This window comes from Lampetra fluviatilis, chromosome 13 (assembly GCF_964198595.1).
Source record: "Lampetra fluviatilis chromosome 13, kcLamFluv1.1, whole genome shotgun sequence".
Taxonomy (NCBI): Eukaryota; Metazoa; Chordata; class Hyperoartia; order Petromyzontiformes; family Petromyzontidae; genus Lampetra; species Lampetra fluviatilis.
This window is the reverse complement of record NC_136287.1, coordinates 10,764,347-10,783,049: the sequence shown is the minus strand read 5'-3', so window position 1 is coordinate 10,783,049 and position 18,703 is coordinate 10,764,347. Positions and strand designations below refer to the sequence as shown.

General features: G+C 44.1%; 2 protein-coding genes across 3 annotated transcripts in view; one reads left to right on the top strand and one right to left on the bottom strand.

Annotated features, from left to right (window-relative positions):
- Positions 1-6,909, top strand: part of UPF1 (UPF1 RNA helicase and ATPase) — a 31,416-nt gene extending 24,507 nt beyond the window's left edge. For both annotated transcript variants that reach the window (XM_078862291.1, XM_078862292.1), the window contains exons 19-24: positions 310-484; positions 737-818; positions 937-1,101; positions 1,293-1,507; positions 2,032-2,158; positions 3,061-6,909. In XM_078862291.1, coding sequence (XP_078718417.1) covers positions 310-484; positions 737-818; positions 937-1,101; positions 1,293-1,507; positions 2,032-2,151 — 757 coding nt within the window. In that variant the 3' untranslated portion in view covers positions 2,152-2,158; positions 3,061-6,909. The remainder of the gene's footprint in view (positions 1-309; positions 485-736; positions 819-936; positions 1,102-1,292; positions 1,508-2,031; positions 2,159-3,060) is intronic.
- Positions 6,910-10,639: 3,730 nt separating this feature from the next.
- Positions 10,640-18,175, bottom strand: DDX49 (DEAD-box helicase 49). Its single transcript, XM_078861898.1, has 13 exons — positions 17,984-18,175; positions 17,582-17,705; positions 17,028-17,113; positions 16,557-16,678; positions 15,944-16,131; positions 15,545-15,685; positions 15,334-15,409; positions 15,166-15,242; positions 14,610-14,707; positions 13,543-13,617; positions 12,890-12,978; positions 11,884-11,955; positions 10,640-11,316 (listed from the first exon to the last, which is right to left on the bottom strand). The coding sequence occupies exons 1-13, from the start codon at positions 18,099-18,101 to the stop codon at positions 11,194-11,196; spliced, it is 1,389 nt and encodes a 462-aa protein (XP_078718024.1). The 5' UTR covers positions 18,102-18,175; the 3' UTR covers positions 10,640-11,193.
- Positions 18,176-18,703: the final 528 nt, after the last annotated feature.

Below are 18,703 nucleotides of genomic sequence, written 5' to 3'. Positions count from 1 at the left end.
GTCCACCTTAGTGGGTTCTAAATGATGATGTGAACACTTTTATGGGTAAACTATAATGTCATTCAGTATTTTTGTGACGGGGCTTTATCGGGCATCTGTCCATTTTTTGCAACTATAACTGCCATGATGCTTAATGGCTCACGTGTAACACGGCATTTCAATGTCGGCATGCTTCATGGATTATTTCTTTCAAGTGATTAAACGGATTCAAAACTCAACATGCTCATGCATCATGATATTTTACACTTAATTTAGCTTAATACAATCATGTCTGTGGTTGCGATGGTGGTCGCGGTGACTTTCGTGCAGGTATGGTGTCATTATTGTGGGCAACCCAAAGGCTTTATCCAAGCAGCCTCTGTGGAACCATCTGCTCAACTACTACAAGGAGCAGAAGGTGCTTGTCGAAGGACCTCTGAACAACCTGCGCGAGAGCCTCATGCAGTTCAGCAAGCCTCGCAAACTTGTCAACACCGTCAACCCCGTACGTCGCCACAGCATGCTACTCCACCACCGCCTACATACATTGCTATTACATGTACCAAAAAAAGTAATTATTCAGTTCAATTGAACGGCTAAAATAGTATTTCCTGCCAAAACCTTGGGAATATTTGGTGAGTGTTTGCACTTGTCTAGGATTCATTAGAAGTGTGATGTTGAGAAAATTAAGTTAGATTTTATTCTGGAAGGAGTAATGGGGTGTATGTTTCTGTGCTCTGTCTGTGTGCACATACAGGGCGGTCGATTCATGAGCACGGCGATGTATGATGCAAGAGAGGCCATGATTCCGGGCAGCGTGTACGACCGGAGCGGACCGGGTCAGAGCGCATTCCTTTGAAGCAGCAATAATAACTTGACGTCACTGGTGTTGATCGTTGTGAATAGTTTTCTGTTTGTGATAGTGGAGGGTGATTTTTCGTTTGTGTGTCTGTACAGGTCGAGCTCCACACAACAGTTACTTTCAGACTCATGACCAGATGGGAATGATTGGGCCCAATCCAGGACACCCAGCTGCCTTTAACTTGCCTATCCCTTTCAACATGATGATGCCACCGATGCCTCCGCCAGCCTATTATGGCCAGATGAATGGACCTCCAATGGGTGGGCATCTTCTTGCTTCTTTGCCTGTCCAGTTCAATGAAAAGATGAAAATGTGGTGACAGCATCACTTATTGGTTGATTGATCTGTGGCGAGTTGTTTTCACGATTGCGGTTATTCAAAATAGCCGTTATATAAGCTACGTGCATTGTCGCTGCGTGTGGGGGGTTGCGTGCGCCCATGTGTTTTTCAGGCCGCGGGATGGGCCGTGGCAAGCCAGGCAAGGGCAAACAGCAACGCCCGCGTGGAACGGGACGGAGCACGGGCAACGGCCTCGTGGACAGCCAGGCCAGCCAGGACGTGGGCTCGCAGCCCTTCTCGCAGGGCCCTCTCACGCAGGGCTTCATGTCCATGAGTCAGCCTTCGCAGATGAGTCAGCCGGGCCTCTCCCAGCCCGAACTCTCACAGGTAAATTATGCCAATTGTTTATGCTGTCATTGTCAGCGTTGTGTGTGGTCGTCGCGTTGTGACTAACCTATAACGACGCAATGCCAAATCCACAAATACAAGGAGACATCGCAGCGATACACATTGCACTGCTCCTGACGCAGTTATCTGGCTCGATCACCTGAATGTGAAATTGTAGTTGTTGCTCTGTATCTACATCGGCCATGCCAAAGAAGAAGAAGATGACTAATACTCTTAAGTTTTTTTGGTAAAGTCACGTAGGTAAAAAATAAATAATAAAATAATACGTGCCTTTACCGAAAAAACCTAAGAGTATGAATCCTTGCAGTCACGAAAGCTTCAAATCTAGAAAGATTACTAATCTCAAACAAAGCCCTGAATATTAAGAATACCGTGTTTGCTTGATGTTAGCTTGGCCTGGCCTGATTACTATGTTTTGAAGCTGCCTCGAGGAGTAATTCCAAGAAACCGCTGCGCGGTCCTGCAACGTCACGTCGTCTGTGCCACCACCTTTGGTGTTGCAGGACAGTTACCTCGGGGATGAGTTCAAGTCGCAGATGGATGTGGCGCTGTCTCAGGACTCGACGTACCAAGGCGAGCGCGCCTATCAGCACAGCGGCATGGCGGGGCTGTCGCAGTACTAGAAAGCAGGTGAGGGGCCCCAAAAAAAATGACCAACCCTGTTGTACACTGCATCTCGTCGTTGTGTAGTGGGACGTGTACGCAGTGCTCAGGTTTTGTTTTTTGTCATCTGATAGTGTGTGTGTATTGGTACCTGTTGCTTTGTGTAAGGAATTGGCCATATAATATGATAATTAATTTAGCTTTTTTTGGTTTTGATATTTTATTCGCTTTTTGAACAATAATCTCATTTAGTTGTGAGTGGAGGGGTATGTCAATTATAATAATGTTCTAGAATGGCTGGAGAGATGAAATGTGGTACCCATATAGTCGATCCTGTGCCCATACGTAAAACATTCCAAAAAGCTGTTTTTTTCAATTACAAACTTGGCATTTTTTTCTATTTGAAAAACTGATGTCAATTACTTCAGCACACTTAAAAACCTCCATATACAACCTATTATAGGTCTAAGTTCAAACATTTAATAGCCAATTTATTGGGGGTTAACATAGGCCTAGAAAGATTTGCATCTGGAGGTTTTAAAAGGGGAATCTATAATCTGTCGCTGTATTTTGAATAGCTGCTTTTTGTTAGTTTTGCAAAATTGTGATGCTGCAACCAATGGAAAGCGGGCAAGCAGTAAGATGTACATGCAATATTTTTCAGAATAAAACTTAATAGGACTGTATTAGGCATCCTTGTGCAAGCACAGACAGAAATACCTCACCACTAGTGTCATTAACTGTGCCTCATAATGAAATATACAGTACGTTAACCTTTTGAGTAGTGGCCTGAAACAAAATGTTCACCCAGAATGCATTATTTCGAGGAAACTTGACGATGGTGAGAAATGTTCAGTCCGTGTTAGTATATGTATTTGCGTAGCACTGAGCCCGAGCAATGTAACGCAACATCAATTTAATTTGTGCAGGTGTAGGTCTAAGCAGCTGGGCCTGGAGAAGGCTTGGTGACCAAGAGAGAAATCGCAAACACAACGAGGAAAAACTGCTACCGCCGCATCGACCGACCCATCGGAGAATGGACTGACGAAGGAGGGGAATGCAGGAGGAAGAGGCAGACCACAGGGACCGCGTGACCAACAGACAGACGCACGAATGAAGGGATGCGAGAGGGGGGTGGGGAATGGTGGTGCACACACGGAATGGTGGCGCACACACGGAATGGTGGCGCACACACGGAATGGTGGCGCACACACGGAATGGTGGCGCACACGCCAGGAGGCACGGTCGCCCAGAGCTGTGGGCGCGACACGCATGGACGCCATAGGAACGCCTGGCTTGCCTTGGCATTGCCCGGCTGTCGCGTGGTAAGGGTGCATACGGCCAGGGAAGCCCCTGCCGGTCAGAAAATCCGTCGCTAGACCTGTCAGCTGTGAAGGAAGTGTCAAAGCAATTAAGTGGGAGAGGTGGAAGCTGGTGGATTGACTATGCCCTTGTATTGCTTAGTTTGTCGACGCCACCGTTGCCTTGTTTTACATTTTATTTTTGTTTATTATTTTCTTTATTAACTGAAAGTCACATAAGCGACTAGACTTTGGCAGAGTAAATCAGAGTAAATCACATCAGCCTCAAAGTCCTTGACAGTTCAATGACTACAGTACCCCATGTAGTTTGCTTTCATAAATTTGCATTAAGTTCCTTGGTAAGCAGGCAAATCTCACCTAACATGGGACCAGCTCCTAAGTGCTTTGAGATAATACATTCATCTGTTTGGAGCGGTTCTTCCAGTTTGCTTTTATTTAATTATTTTAATTTTAAAATGTAAAGACAAAAGGCATTTTAATAGCATCACTCTGCAAGAGGCCAGCTTGTTGGGCTTGACATTGGCAGTTGCGTGTGCAGTTACGGATACGGACGCAAGTCGCGTGATGTGCGAGGCACAGGGTAGGCTCGGCCATGCCGCAGCAGGGGAGAGCTCTGCCATGGGTGGTGCGTGTGTCCACCTGTACGGTGGGGAGTGGTGACGCAGAAAGAGCAGTCTGGAGAGAGACAGACCGTGGGCCACCAATCATGAGGCCAGCGTGGACAAGGGAAGTGCTCAGCGAGCGAACGGTAGCACGAGACCAAGCAGGGATGGTCTACTTGCCTGTGGTGTTCAGTGGAAATTGGCAGCGGAGGTCTGTCCAAGCAACCTGCCTTTGGTATGGTTCCCCTTCCAAGAACTTGAGACAGAAGCAAACAAAACAAAAAAACTGGCAGGAATTACTGATTTAGTCAAGTGGTGGAAACTTGCCACTTTTGTCTCCGTAAGCACCTCATTCATAAAATCAAGGGGACAGCCACCACCACAGCGTTGTTTCACCATGGCTGCGAGGCCAGTTGATTTGAAGTTGAATGAGTCACGTTAATGTCGGTACAACTGTGACGAGGTTCCCCAGAAGTGCCAGAATCTTTTCCACCGTTTACATCCGCTGGTAGCTGTCTCATTGTGCAGCAACATTTCTAGGCTTAGGACTGCACTACCCAGCTGTTTGGAACAAGGCTTCTGGTCGGCCATCTCTGTGACTTCTCAACACTTACACCTAAAGCGAGGCCGTAGCAGGACAAGGGGCCACCTTGCAGCTTGCGTCTGCTCGCAGCTGTGAGCGCCATCGTTGTTGCGATGCTCCAAAATATGCATGGAACCATTGGGAACAGCAGACTCTTGTTCTTTGGGAATGTTGAAAGTAATGTGCGGTGTGCTTCTGTTCTTTGTGACTTATTTTAAGGGCATAGAGGCTGTTCAGTATGTGTTACTTTTGTCTATGGCTATTTTCTTTCACGAATAGATTAGCCTGCTCAGATTTCTTATTTAGAAGTAGTTATCCTTTCACTGGTTAAAGCTGAAGTTAAATGGTGCGACACTGTCTTGTGCATCTCAACTAAGGTTACGTAGTGCCGTATGTCAAACATTGCTCAAGGAGCCTGCAGCTTGGAATAAAATGTACTTGCTTGCAGCTCCATGTTATGCACCTTAAACTCCACATGTTGCACTGCTTAACTTCAGTTGGAAGTCTGAAATTAGATCTTACGTTACACAGTAAAGTGTGAAGCTAAATGTCAAACAGTTGATTGATGATTCCAAAAATCTATATCTTGTGCTGATGTGTGTGCTTTTTCGCCAGTAGTCAATCTGTCGCTGCAGTTTTCATTTTATGTTTTGAGTCGGCAGTCAGATAATTTGCTTTACACCGATGTGATGACGTTTCTCTGTCTTGCCATTTTAATTTTCTCAGCCTTACACCACCCACAGGTGACGTGGTGTTTATTTTTTGGCTCGCTTTATATTTTCGCAAAATGCACTGGAGCAAGGAAGTCAACAATCTGGACATTAATTAATGTGAGGGTTTGACATCTCTTTCCGTTAATGATATTGTAAGTAAGCTTTATACGTAGGCAGTTGATGTACAATTCATTTTCGACATCCCCCCCCCCCCCCATATCAAAGTTTTTGTTCCTCGTCCCCCACCTCAGTTTTTATCTAAATTGGACTATAATATTCGTAGTATCTTTTAAACAATATTGAAAGACCAGAAATACGCTTTGTGGACTGTAAGACTTACACAAACACCAAGATTTAAAAGGAACAACAGTTTTTACTAATAATTTTTGAACGATCAGATGTCAACTCGTAAAGCGCCAATTTTTGGTTGTGCGTCGATCTTAATTTTGACATGAATGCACAGCGCGCCCACTGAACAGTGCCGCAGTGTCCAACAATGAGTTTGTGGTGAATGAGCCACATGCTGCATGGTCTTCATGACACTGCTGCACTCTTGGCTGTTCAGGATAACCAAAGGATTTGACTCGTCCTTGATGCGGAGTGCCGCGTTTAGGCTTCTGCCGTAGGGATATTACATGTTCTCCTAACTGGCTGTGCCTTTAACCGAGAGGAGCATCGACAATTGGTCGCTTGATTGTGGGGACACTAACTTTGGGCCAGATTCGTATTTTGACAAAACAGCTGAAACATCAGCTTTTGGCCATTTTTTTTGTCAAATGATGAAAAAAATACTATTCACTACCACGTGAATTGGGTTCTTTAACATTTTTCATGAAAGAGGTTACAGGTTATCGTAAAGAGTATCCAGGTCTAGGACTAAACTAAAATGTAGACTAAGATTGAACGTAGATTTGAATTCATGCCCATTTTATTTATTTACAAGCAAATAAAATATTCAAAAAATGTCACGGATTTTTCTGTACTTGCAAGATAATTTAAATTCAAAAGGCTGAGAAAATTAACAGTGGCCATACATGCAAGGGCTGTAATGTGAATTATATTTCTATAAATTATGCAATTTGAAATCCATTTGAACAGTAATTTGGGTTCAAACTTGCATTGTGCTCATCATAGAGCTGTATAAGATAGCTTGCTGATACCTGCTATTGGAACGTTATATTATGCATTCAAATGAAACCTTGCTTTGCAAGATTTTCCAAAGCTTTTTTATCTGTCAGATTGGATATAGCAAATAGTTAAAGTATGTTTTGGTCACCAACTTTATCTCAAATTAGAAAAAATCAACTCCTTATATTTTGTAGCAAAATAAAAACTAAAATTCAAAGTTACACAGAATGTTTTCACAATGCAGCTGTAATGTGGTTCATTTGACTTCATTTTTTGCACGGAAAAGGATCTCGTTTAGCTGATTCACCAATACTGGCTGGTTATCCTTTTTGCGAGAATTAATTTGTGCTCGTGTTTGTGGCTGCATACTGGAACGGCGCATTTTTCTTGGTGTTAGGCTGTCGAAAATAAAGTTTGAACTTTGTTTCAATATTTTATTGCATTCAATTTTTTTTTTCAGAATTATTTTACCTAGAACAGATGGAAAGCATTGATTAATTTGTGCATCCCCCACCGCCTTTTAGTTAGTGCAATCGGACTGCTCAAAAGCAATGTCGTTGGTTCTCAGAGCCCGAGTCTGTACGTTGACTTTACCGTTGTGTTTGCTTGTCCAATGTTCATCATGAAGCAACGCTAAGCAGGTTGGTTCTGGGGTCACTGGTCCACCTCGGCTTCTGGGAGAAGACCTGTGTGTGTCTCTTAAAAACGATGTGTACATCATACCTAATAATATTGCCCTATTACCTTTGCTCCTACCGCATCTTATGTAATGTTCCCCCATCAAACTCTTAAAAGTGCCAGAGCAGTGCACATCCTCGACTGCAGTTCTACAGTTTAACCCGAGTCCCTTCCCATGACCCTGAAGCAAAGATTGAAGGCTGTGAGCGTCACTGGATGTGGCAGGATGACGCTTTTTTTCTTACAGGCTTGAACAATTTATTTGTAAAAGAAACTAAATGTGAGGTAGCAAAGTATATGTATTTAGAATTGCTATTGCATTATGCATGTTTAACTGCACAGACTAATTAACTCATGAACAGCGTTTAGTTTGGAGGTATTTTAGTAATTTGCGTTTTGGTTTATTTCGTACAACTCCAGCTGACCCCAAATGCGGACTTGAGTGGCTCAGAGGTTTTCTGTACCAGCTAATCAGTCATGCATTGGTGATGCACCAACGATGGGGTGGAAACCAGCGTGAATGGTCGATGCGGCATTCAACACTCCCCAGGTGGCACCAGTGATGGTGCCTCCTTCCACGGTTGTCAAGCAACGGCAGCAGCAGGGAAACATCCAGGAGATGAGAAGCTTTAGAACCAAGTTTCCACTTGAGGTTCACACCAGGAGCCTCTTGTCTGGCCAGTCCTACTAAACGCCCCGTGAGTGCATCCAATGTGCTGTGACAGTTCACAAGGTGAGCAGGCAACAAGATAGTGCATACAATTTTGATTTAAAGCTTTCGTGACTGCAGGGATTCATATTCTTGGTTCTTTCGGTAAAGTCATGTAGAAGGGAAATAATATAAATATAAAACAATAAAAATTCTCACGACGTTTCGACTGCAACACAAGCAATCATCAGATTTTCTTGCAGTGGATTTCACACCTGATGATGATTGCTTGTGTTGCAGTCGAAACGTGAGAATTTTTATTGTTTTAGATTAATATTTTATTATTTCCCTTCTACGTGACTTTACCGAAAGAACCAAGAATAAGATAGCACATTACAACTATGCAAGACGTCCAACCGCCAAATATATTGAACCCACACGTTTTTTTTTTACGTGGAGGGATGTGCAGGAAACATCGTCTGCACATGCAATTTTGTTATTTAACAACGGCACTTGGGAGATGTAAGAAGCCAAAAAGCAGGCTTCGTGAGAGTACGGGTGGCTTGGCTGCTTCGGGGGTGTTTGTGTCAGTGGGCACACGTGGAAAATTACCCAGGACTCCCAGTGGTGACATTCCACCCCCCACGCCCAACTGCGCTGGCAGACTTGTGCATGTCAGACGTGCAATTGGTAACTCTGAAGCATGCCGCCCACACATTGTCTTTGCCATGGCCACTGGCGGTGGCAGTGCTGCTCTACGGCCTTGGCTGGTAACTCTCAGCCAGATGTCCATTAGGCAACCCGTTTCTAGTGGGAGCCCTTGGCAACAACAGCAAAGAACAGGCTGCCAATAACGGGCAGAATAGTAATAGCCGGTGAATTGTGAATCTTAATGGTAATGTACACACATATGCGCTTTAACTTTATGAAGCCCATTGCTGTATCCTCCCTTACTCTAAAGATAGACTTAAAAATGAATGCAAATTTCGATTTATAGCTTTCGTGACTGCAGGTCTGTTCTCCACCTGAGGACGGCTGCTTGTGTTGTGGCCGAAACGTCGTGAGAATTATTTTATTATGTTTTTTATATTATTTTATTATTTCCATTCTACGTGACTTTACCGAAAGAACCAAGAAAATGAATGCAAACTTTATATATTTATTGCCATCCTTATTGTTAGCCGTGTTAACTGATGGTTTATGAGAAAAGTAAACTGAGAACCCTTTTCACATTGAACTATCTGGCGCTTTTTCAGATGCTTTGAAATCAGGTCGTGCAAATCCACTTAGCCATTATTGGTGTAACATTTTACCAATTTCCAAATTCCTCATCTATTTGTATAAACTCCTTAAGAGTGGTTGAATCGCAGCTTCTGCTTTATCTTTAGTGCTTTCATCTCTAAGAAATTCAGTCTGGTGGTAATATATACCTGAGATGTTTCTGCATCCTTTGACACCGTTGAATGTAACATTTGGTTTGGCTCCCATTTCTAGTATTTTGGAATAATGAATTGCATCTTTGTTTATAATTAAGTTGTAAATCCAGTGCATGGCAAAGCACAAAGCTTAATATTCAGGTTATACCTACGATAATCACCCAGGAATGTCCTTAACGCTCGTGACGTCACTCCACATCGACCAGCCCCCCTAATTAATATTCATGAGCAGGTGACGTCTCCACATCGAACAGCCGCCATTAATAATCATTAAGGTGACGTCCTCCAAATGGACACCCCCTCCATTCATAATAATTAGCGGGTGACGTCACTCTACATGGGGGGGGCGAGGCGCCTCCTCCCCCCTCCTCGGCGTCAACTCACAACCCTCACTACAAAGGCAGAACCCTCACGTCACGTGATCTCCGTGACGCTGTTGAGACATCAAAGTAAAAAGGACGTCACGATGAACAAGGCATTTTAACCTTTAAATGAAATAGGTCTGTGTCACCGCGGCCTTACAAATTGCACACGAATTGATGCAATGAACATCACGTCGCGGTCTGCTTTTCGCTTGCAAGTTTCAGATTTACTGCAATACACCTGTCCTTGGACGGGCAAAAGTCTCGTTCTTTATAACAAACCAGCAGCATGTCTGTCCTTTGGACGTCACCCTCTCTCCGTCCCTCCAGCCTGCAAATCTTTTTTTTTTATAATGTAGCGAAAGTACCCGTCGTGACCAAAGGTCCTCCCCACGTACACGTCCCCACACCTGGATGCCCCTGCCTCGCGCTTGACGACTCCCAGGGCCCCCCACCATTACCACAAATGAGCCACAATACCTCGCTACAAATCCCTTCAAGGAGCATAAACCACCTCACGAACGAACTCTGGTCATCCTTGCAGCAGCAGCCGCTTTTGGCTGGCCATCATCACCGCATCGCACGATTTCAGATGCGCTTCTGCGGCCATTTGGAACGCTCTGCCGATATTCGCCACCACTGGAGCCATGCACTTTTTAATCTAGATTTGAAAACTAATTTCTTCACAACTGATTTTTGGGTTAAGTTTGTTGTCCTTCCCCGACACCTGCAATTAGCTACGTAGTGGGAAATCTCAACATCCACCTCCCACCCCGCTGAGCATAACTCAGAACTCATTGCCCGGTACATCCTTCTGAGGCATTACGGTCCTTGATGCAGAACTCGTCTGTTCATACGACTACTTGTGTGGCTGGCCCTGGTGACGACGAGAGCTTGTCAAATGAACTCTAGACACTCAGGAATCATCTTCCATGAAGACTTTAGTCATGTCCCTCAGAAGTTTTTTCTAGGACCTCAATAAATGGTTCTTTCGTAAGGAATAGTCACGAAGAACATAACATGAGCAGTTGCATACATAAGTTTATTATTTTTTAAACGTTACCCACTTTGAGATCCATTAAATATTTTCTGTAAAATATACATACATTTTATATACATATACACGGTGTGCTTTTGTTACGTTTTACCAAAAAGTGGAACATTCAAAAACTTGCCAAAGAAGCACACATTGGAACATAAATCATGCTTAATAGGCAAGTGACCGAAAATTTCCGCTAAGAAATCAAATTGCTCGTTCATTCATCCAATTCTAGCAGGCCAATGTGTGCCATTGCCTGAAATGCTGGGTGTTATATCCTTTTACGGCAGTGTCAATGATGAACGTGTTGCATAAAAAAACACAGAAAGCTGAAAAATTACAGGATTTCAATGGGAGCTTGTGGCAAGCCACAAATGGCTGGTGAATTTCCCAAATCATGGTATTAACTCCCCAGAAAACCCACATATGACATCAATGTAGCATTATAAAGGGGTTAAATGTCAGTAATTCACAGTTAATATTTGAAATTGACTTAAAATCACTTTTATACTACTACGTCGTTTGGTGTGCATTGGATTTCCTGCGGCCTTCACGTCTGCTTCTGCTTTTTCTTCTCGAGCTTTTCTTGTATTCTGGATGCGAGCCTTTCCTTTTTGCGTTTCTTTTTAATCTTCAGCAGCTCTGCCTTCCTCTTCACCTCAATGTCGGGATCCTGAAGTTGACAAAAAATTAATCTCCATCAGAGTTCATCAACAAAAAACTTTGGAAAATGTACGTTTAAAAATTGAAAGCGTCCCTACCTCCCCTGCATTAGCCATGGGGCAAGCAAATCTCGTCCCAAGTCAGTTGTGGAAATTCCACCGTCCCTTGGCAGAGGCTATTCACCGAAAAGGATGCGCATTGTAGATTTCCCACGAAGTGGTAATTGTTGTAGAATCCAGAAGTGATGAGAAGCTGAGTTGTTGTTCCCCAATTGAGATTTCAACTTGAAACCTCATTGCAAGTCTAGTGCTATAATCACAGCAGTACCCAGCGAGATATATGAGACATGTGCATACGTTCATTGCCCCTGTGGAGGTGGACGCAAGGTCTTCCATCATAAGAAAACATCAGATCAAGTAACCTCCGTACGACCCTGTGTAGTGTAAATCAATCTCAAATGATAAATGGGGCCACCAATTGCCATTACAACTCATTGTATCAACAAAAAAACTACAGCTTGATACATGAATTGCATTAAAACACAACTTGTAAACGATGACCATGTATGTAGACTTACCTTCCCTTCCAGTATCATCTGCTTCCGCTTATTAGTCTCCTTTCGCTCATCAAAGTCCTCCTCCTCCAGTTTCTGAAACGTGCAGATCGATCACAAAGAGCGTTACGTAACCCGTGTCGTCACTGCAGTCAGGTGTGATTGGCGTGCCGAGCAAATGCAGTCTAAAGATCAACACCTCGGCTTCAAACATCATAAACTTGCACTTCATCTCAGCTGAGAAGCCAATACACAACGTATTTAAATAACCAAGTCCATTGCATTCACCAACATTTAGCTGCAAGTACTGTAGAATGTACCCTAAACACAGGTTAGGGTTGATAACACGCAGAGGTATAGTCACACAGCGGAATGCAGCAAACAAAATAAATCAGACTTGTCTGCTTCCCATATCTGTCCCTTTACACAAAAAAAATATGAAGCAATTTCTATGCATCCCATCAGCCACCATGGCCTTCTGGGGGGAATGCATAATTGCAGCAGTATTGGTTTAACACAAGGAAACTCTGGAGTGGGTTTCAAAAAATCAGTGTCTCATCAGCATTAAGGCTTGCGTGAACAAATACTAGATAACTGCCAGGTGTTTATTGGCAAGAACCCTTTTTGATAGATATGGGTCCTATCTTGACACAAAATGCTATTAAACACAACACAAATTAATGATTAGCATCGTTGTGGAAAACAAAACTATAAAAAGATTATGTCATTGTGACTAATGTTGTGTGTAGAAAAACTTGAATTTTTTGTGTGGAGGGACAAATATGGGGAGGAATATTGTTTGCTTATTTATTTGTGTTGGTTATATTTAAAAAAAAAATATGTTACGAATAATTAAAAGGGTATTTTACGAGTTCGACAAATCCAAGCGAATCCCCATTACATTCGTGCTATTCTTCACAACGGACGTTTAACCCATTTCCTCTTTCCTCGCCGCCACGGATTGTCTCGTGTCAACAATTCTTTAAAAAGGCGTCGAGCTCTGAGAAGCTGAGAATGCGAGGGGACTTACGATCTCGCACTCGCGACGCTTCACGTTGACTTGCGTCAGAATCTTGAGCACTTCCTTCTCTTCCGTTACAAACTCCTTCAGCTTCGTATCTAGGGGACAAGGCAAACACGGAGGGGGGGGGAATGTGAAACCCATCCACTTCCCCACACACCTCTCCTTGGGAAAGTGCCACAAATGGTGAGACATGTAGAACTTCGTTTGCAGTGTACGTAGCCGATTGTGCGAATAGAAGGTGCGGAGACCTACAATTACTATCAATGTCTTCAGATTCATTGAGCTTTTCCAAAAACAAAGTACATTATTATTACTACTTAATGTGTACGCAGTGTCAAATTTTTTGTAGGGCTCAAGAAGTCATGTATATCCCAAGTAAAAATGTCTTTCTAGCTGCTTAAAGGTATTGTTTCCATAAGGATATATATTATACGGCAGGTACCAAGACAACCATTCCAGAATTAATATTAATCCTTTCATGCTCAGGATGCATGGATACAAATTGTACATGCAATATTTGATTACGTACCATTGATGTAAGTTACTTTTAAATGATAGGCTATATTAAATTTAGGCTAACGGAGTGACGAGTTTGTAATGTAGAGTGGATCAATTGATGGTGAATTTTAACAGAGATGTTTGAAAGTGTGAATGCTCACGGATCGTCTCCTCGATGGCTTGCACCAGGTGGATGTCGTACTGGGTCACGATGGTGATAGCCACTCCATTGCGCCCTGTCAAGAGAGCAGAGTGATGCGTAATTCACACAAACAACATTTACTGCTGCGTGCTCACACGCTGCACCAAGTTAGATCACCAGTTAATTATGTAAAAAAATTATGCAAAAAATATGTTTCAAGTTCATTACTTGAACACGAAAAGTTCCTGTGCATAAAAAAAAAGATTCACTTGATGAATGAGCAGGTGTTTCCAACATTGCGATCTGAATCATGGTTTTAATGTCTCCACAGACCAATTAAGCCATTCATAATTATATATTCATGATCATAATTACCCAACCCAGCAGTGCCACTGCTTTAAAATATGAAATTCCTGTGGCAGGAGAAACGTGATTGTAAATTATGTTGTGAGCGGCTGTGCAGTCGTTCGTCCACTGCGCTACAAAACCTGGCAGCCCGAATTTGATTCCTGGCTACGGAATACATCGGTGGCGAGTAGCAATACCTCATCTGGTTCCCCCATTCACCATCCCGCACTAACATGCCTAGTGGGGTATGATCAAAGACAAAGATCCCCCGTGTAGCCTTAAAAGACTTTTGGGGCAAGTGCTGTTATAGCGAGCGCCTATGAAGGCCGGCACAGCACATGAGGGGGTGGGGGTGGCCAGCATTACGCCCGGCCACTTTTGTCTCCCCAACGGCGATTGTTACACACTGGCCGAGTCGACCTAGGGGAGGCCCAGGACTGGTTCCGATAATCGTCACTGGTGTTGGCCATGAGCGGGAATCCACCTCTGGTCGCCGGGTTCGTAGCGCGGCGCGCTAACCGCTGCATCACTGCTCCCCATGATATTGTCAAGCAAGCCCCATGACAGACGAGGGAAGGTCTTCAATCAGCAGTGGATTGACAAAGAGCTGCAAAATATTACCACTCGATTCATTTATTTTTGGGACTTGGTGCAACCGTAATGTCGGTTAGGCTGGTACAGCCAATTAAGTTTGTACAATTGTAAAAACTGATACGGTGAGATCTGTGCTTTACCCACCTGCACGTGCTGTGCGCCCTACGCGGTGGATGTAGGTCTTTGGCAGCGATGGTGTGTTATGGTTCAGCACGACTTGTACCGTCGGGATGTCCAGACCCCTGGCCCAAAAGGAACGCATGAACAAAAACAGTGGACTGAATTTCATACGTGAATCCGACAAAAAAAATGGGATTAGTGCAATGATATACATTTTCAAGACTGATGACCAGCGAGTGCCTATCGATTAGCAGCTATTGACACATTATACTCTTTGGTTCTTTCGGTAAAGTCACGTAGGTATAAAATAAATCACGTTTCGGGCGCAACACAAGCGCCTGAAACGTCGTGATTTATTTTATACCTACGTGACTTTACCAAAAGAACCAACGAGTATGGATTCCTGCAGTCACGAAAGCTTCAAATCAATATTGACACATTATCTAAATGCATAAGCGCATTAAGATTGAAAAAAGTATAAGCAGAATAATGAAACCAGCTTTTTAATGTCATGTGTCTGTGAACTTCCGGGACAATTGGGACATTACAATTCATGTGATATCTGAAAAGTTCAGCTTACCTTGAAGCCACATCTGTTGCAATGAGGATCTTGAACACGCTGGACTTGAATTTGGAAAGCGATGCAAATCGCTCAGTCTGAAAAAAAGAAATTGCCGCTTAATTGAAGTCGTAAATGATTGGGAATATTTTCTGGAAACTGCAATTTGATTACAGAGATGAGAATTACCTGTCTCATCATGGAGTGCAGTGCCACACTTGGGAAGTTGAAGTGACGCAGCATCATATTGAGAACCTGGCAATTCCTGGAAGCAAGCAGAGAATAATTAACATACAATGACAACAACAAAAATCAACTGGGCTTGTGTACTAATGACTCACAATGCCATGAGCTGGGCAAGGCCACGCAGATTTAAACATTGCTTGGGTGAGGCACTCACTTGCAGGTGTTCGTGAAGACAATGATGGACCAGTCGTCGTGAGCGTCTTGTATCTTCTGAATGATGTGCACCAGGTAAGCGTCCTTCACCTTGTCTGCCACCAGGATGTACCTCTGGTCCAGCTCCTCCACTGTCCGTACCCTTTTGTGAAATCGAAAGCATTGCATCAAACGCTGACAACTACTAAAGTCTGCCACATGCAAAACATGATATCTATAGGTATATCAAGCCATGGCATTGCTATCAAGTAATTTACCAAATTCAGTATATTTGAGAGAAATATGTAAGTTAAGCAAGGCAAAAATTCAAGGTACTGGACATTTATCAGAAGCACAGCAATAACAGCTCGCAGCAACGACTGATACCGAGAGTGATGACAAAGGTCTTGAAGGCACTCACGGCTCCTTGGACTCCCAAAAGAAGGGGTTGGTGAGCGCAAGGTTGCGTAGCTCCTGCAGCGTGTCGGTGAGCGTGGCGCTGAACAGCAGCGTCTGCCGCTTGGCTGGCAGGGCCTGCAGGATGACCTGGAGGTCCTTCGTGAAGTCAGTGGCACCCTGCTCCAGCAGACGGTCAGCCTCGTCCATGACCTGCGGCAAGCGAAACACCGTGACGGCTTGGCAACAAAGCAGCAAGCAACAACTCACTTCCAAAATAGAATTCACCAATGTCTTAAATTATACTTTAATTATTGATTTTACATGTGTTCACCTATTCTAAGATATATTAAGGTTCAGTTCACTTGGCATAAAACATTAGATATTGCTGGTAGCATCAATAATTTGCTGATAAAGTATCAGAAAGATATGATAGTAGCTTAGGATATGCCTATAAAATGACAGTAAAATTCTGCCAATCTGCTATTAAAAGTATATGACCAATTCACAAATATATTAAACATTAAAAAATTGATAGATGACCATGTTTTCATTAATCAGAAACAATTTTAATAGTGATTTTCTTAAAGTACCTAAAGTAGTGATAAGATATAGATATATAGCAATGCTAGGCTTACCAGGAATTGTATTTTCTTGAGGCTGAAAGTGTTGGAACTGCGGAGGTGATCAGCCAAGCGTCCTGGGGTAGCGATGACCACGTGAGGCTTCCGGGCCAATTCCTGGGCTTGCCGCACAGAGTCTGTAATACACACACACACATGCCACCCATTCCAGTGTGAGTGTATTGGACCTGATCTTAATATCGGACCAGATCACTTGAGGGGTGTTAAGAAATGTAACTCTTAAGCTCATCATATTTGGGTTGACCTTATGATAGCAGCTATTCTGTAAAAGAATAATGTAGTGTTATGGTGAAGCAACAACTTTTTAGCTAGTGTCTCTCAAGACAAGCATTCACATTTTCTGGGTGCGAGCATTAATATGTATGACTGTAACTACAGTTCTGAGTTGACAACATGAAGTGAACTGTAAACAAAACAACTTTAATGCAAGTGATAAACTGCACTGATAATGTATGAGCCACCCACCCATGCCTCCAACAATGACTGAATCCTTGAGGCCCAATGGTTTTCCCATAACACGGAACTGCTCTGCGATCTGGTATGCCAACTCCCTGCAAAAAAACATCAATGTTAGGAAACGTTAAAAACATACAAAATTGCACTTGCATGGTAATATGACGACTTCAAATTGTCAAATAAATTGCCCTCATTTATTTGACAGCCACAATGTTGTAGAAGTGCACACATTCAACACCACAATTATCACTATTACCAATTCACTTTTTGGCAGGAAAATAAAAGTGTTCTCCATGATACAAGGTACAACGTTAGTCCATTAGGGTGTGCTACCTTCACAAGTTTTAAACACTTCGGGTTTGATTGTTCAATTTAGTGCTAATAGCTTGTCCTGTGCTTTTCATGACAATTATTTCCAGCAGCATTAACCAGACACTGCATTGTTTTTTTAGTACCTTTGTGGGTCTCATCGGTAGTCAGGATTGTTTAACAAACACCGCAGGGTTACCAGACGTTACGGGCAATCTTCTTTCCACAAAATCTGATTTAAGACACCGTCTTACCGGGTGGGTGCGAGCACCAAGCAGAAAATCCCATAAGGGTCCTCGGAGAGTTTCTGTAGAATAGGAAGCACGAACGCGGCCGTCTTCCCACTGCCCGTCTGAGCACAGCCCATGCAGTCCTGGCCTGATGTCCATACACGTTACACACACACAGTATTTAACACGTTACACACACACACACAGTATTTAACACGTTACACACACACACAGTATTTAACACGTTAGATTTCGTTACCCAGCCCATGCAGTTCTGACCCGATGTCCATACACGTTACACAGTGTTTAACATTAGCTGGCGGGTTCAGTCAGGCAGGCACACGGCACGCGGGACCCGGCCGTCCAACTCAGGCAAACCGTAAAACGCCTGTCCCGCTAGGCCGCAGGCCTCGCTCTCTCGCTCACCTCTCAGTATTGGCGGGATGCAGTTCTCCTGCACCGGCGTGGGCTTCGATATGCCCATCTGCTTACACTGCTGCATGAGCCAGTCGTCCAGGCCCAAACGTTTGAAGAGGTTCGCCATGGCGTGCCGCACTCCACGCGCTCCACGGAGCTCCGAGAGGGACCGACGGCGGCAGAATGGCAACGCCGGCACACCGGAAGAGGGGGGGGGCGAGGTGCCCACGTGGGCCACCACGTGTTCCGGTATCCACAATGCTATTCGGCCGCTTGGCATGAGCGACTCCACGTGGTGGGGTGGGAGCGGTGTGGTGGGAGCGGTGGTGCAGCGGTTAGCACTACGATGCGCTACAAATCCCCGAGTATCCGGGTTCGATTCCAACTCACGGCCACTAACACCCAGTGACGATTATCTGAACCGGATCCTGGGCCTCCCATAGGTAAACTCAGCCTCAAATGAGTAGCCGGTGTGGTGTGTACACATCGCCACTGGGGAGACAAATGCCACCCCACCCCCTCGTGTGCCGTGCCTGCTTTCATAGGTGCTCGCTTACAGCACTTGCCCCAACAGTCTGTTCAAAAACAATAGGTCAGAGGAGCTCACAACAACGAGCGGAGCCCCGGGTGGATAAATGCAGAAAATCGGCACAGTAGGGGGTACCGGTCATCTCGGTCAACTGACCCGTGGCACCTGCTGGGTCTGTCCTGCGACTTCCTGTCAGTGAG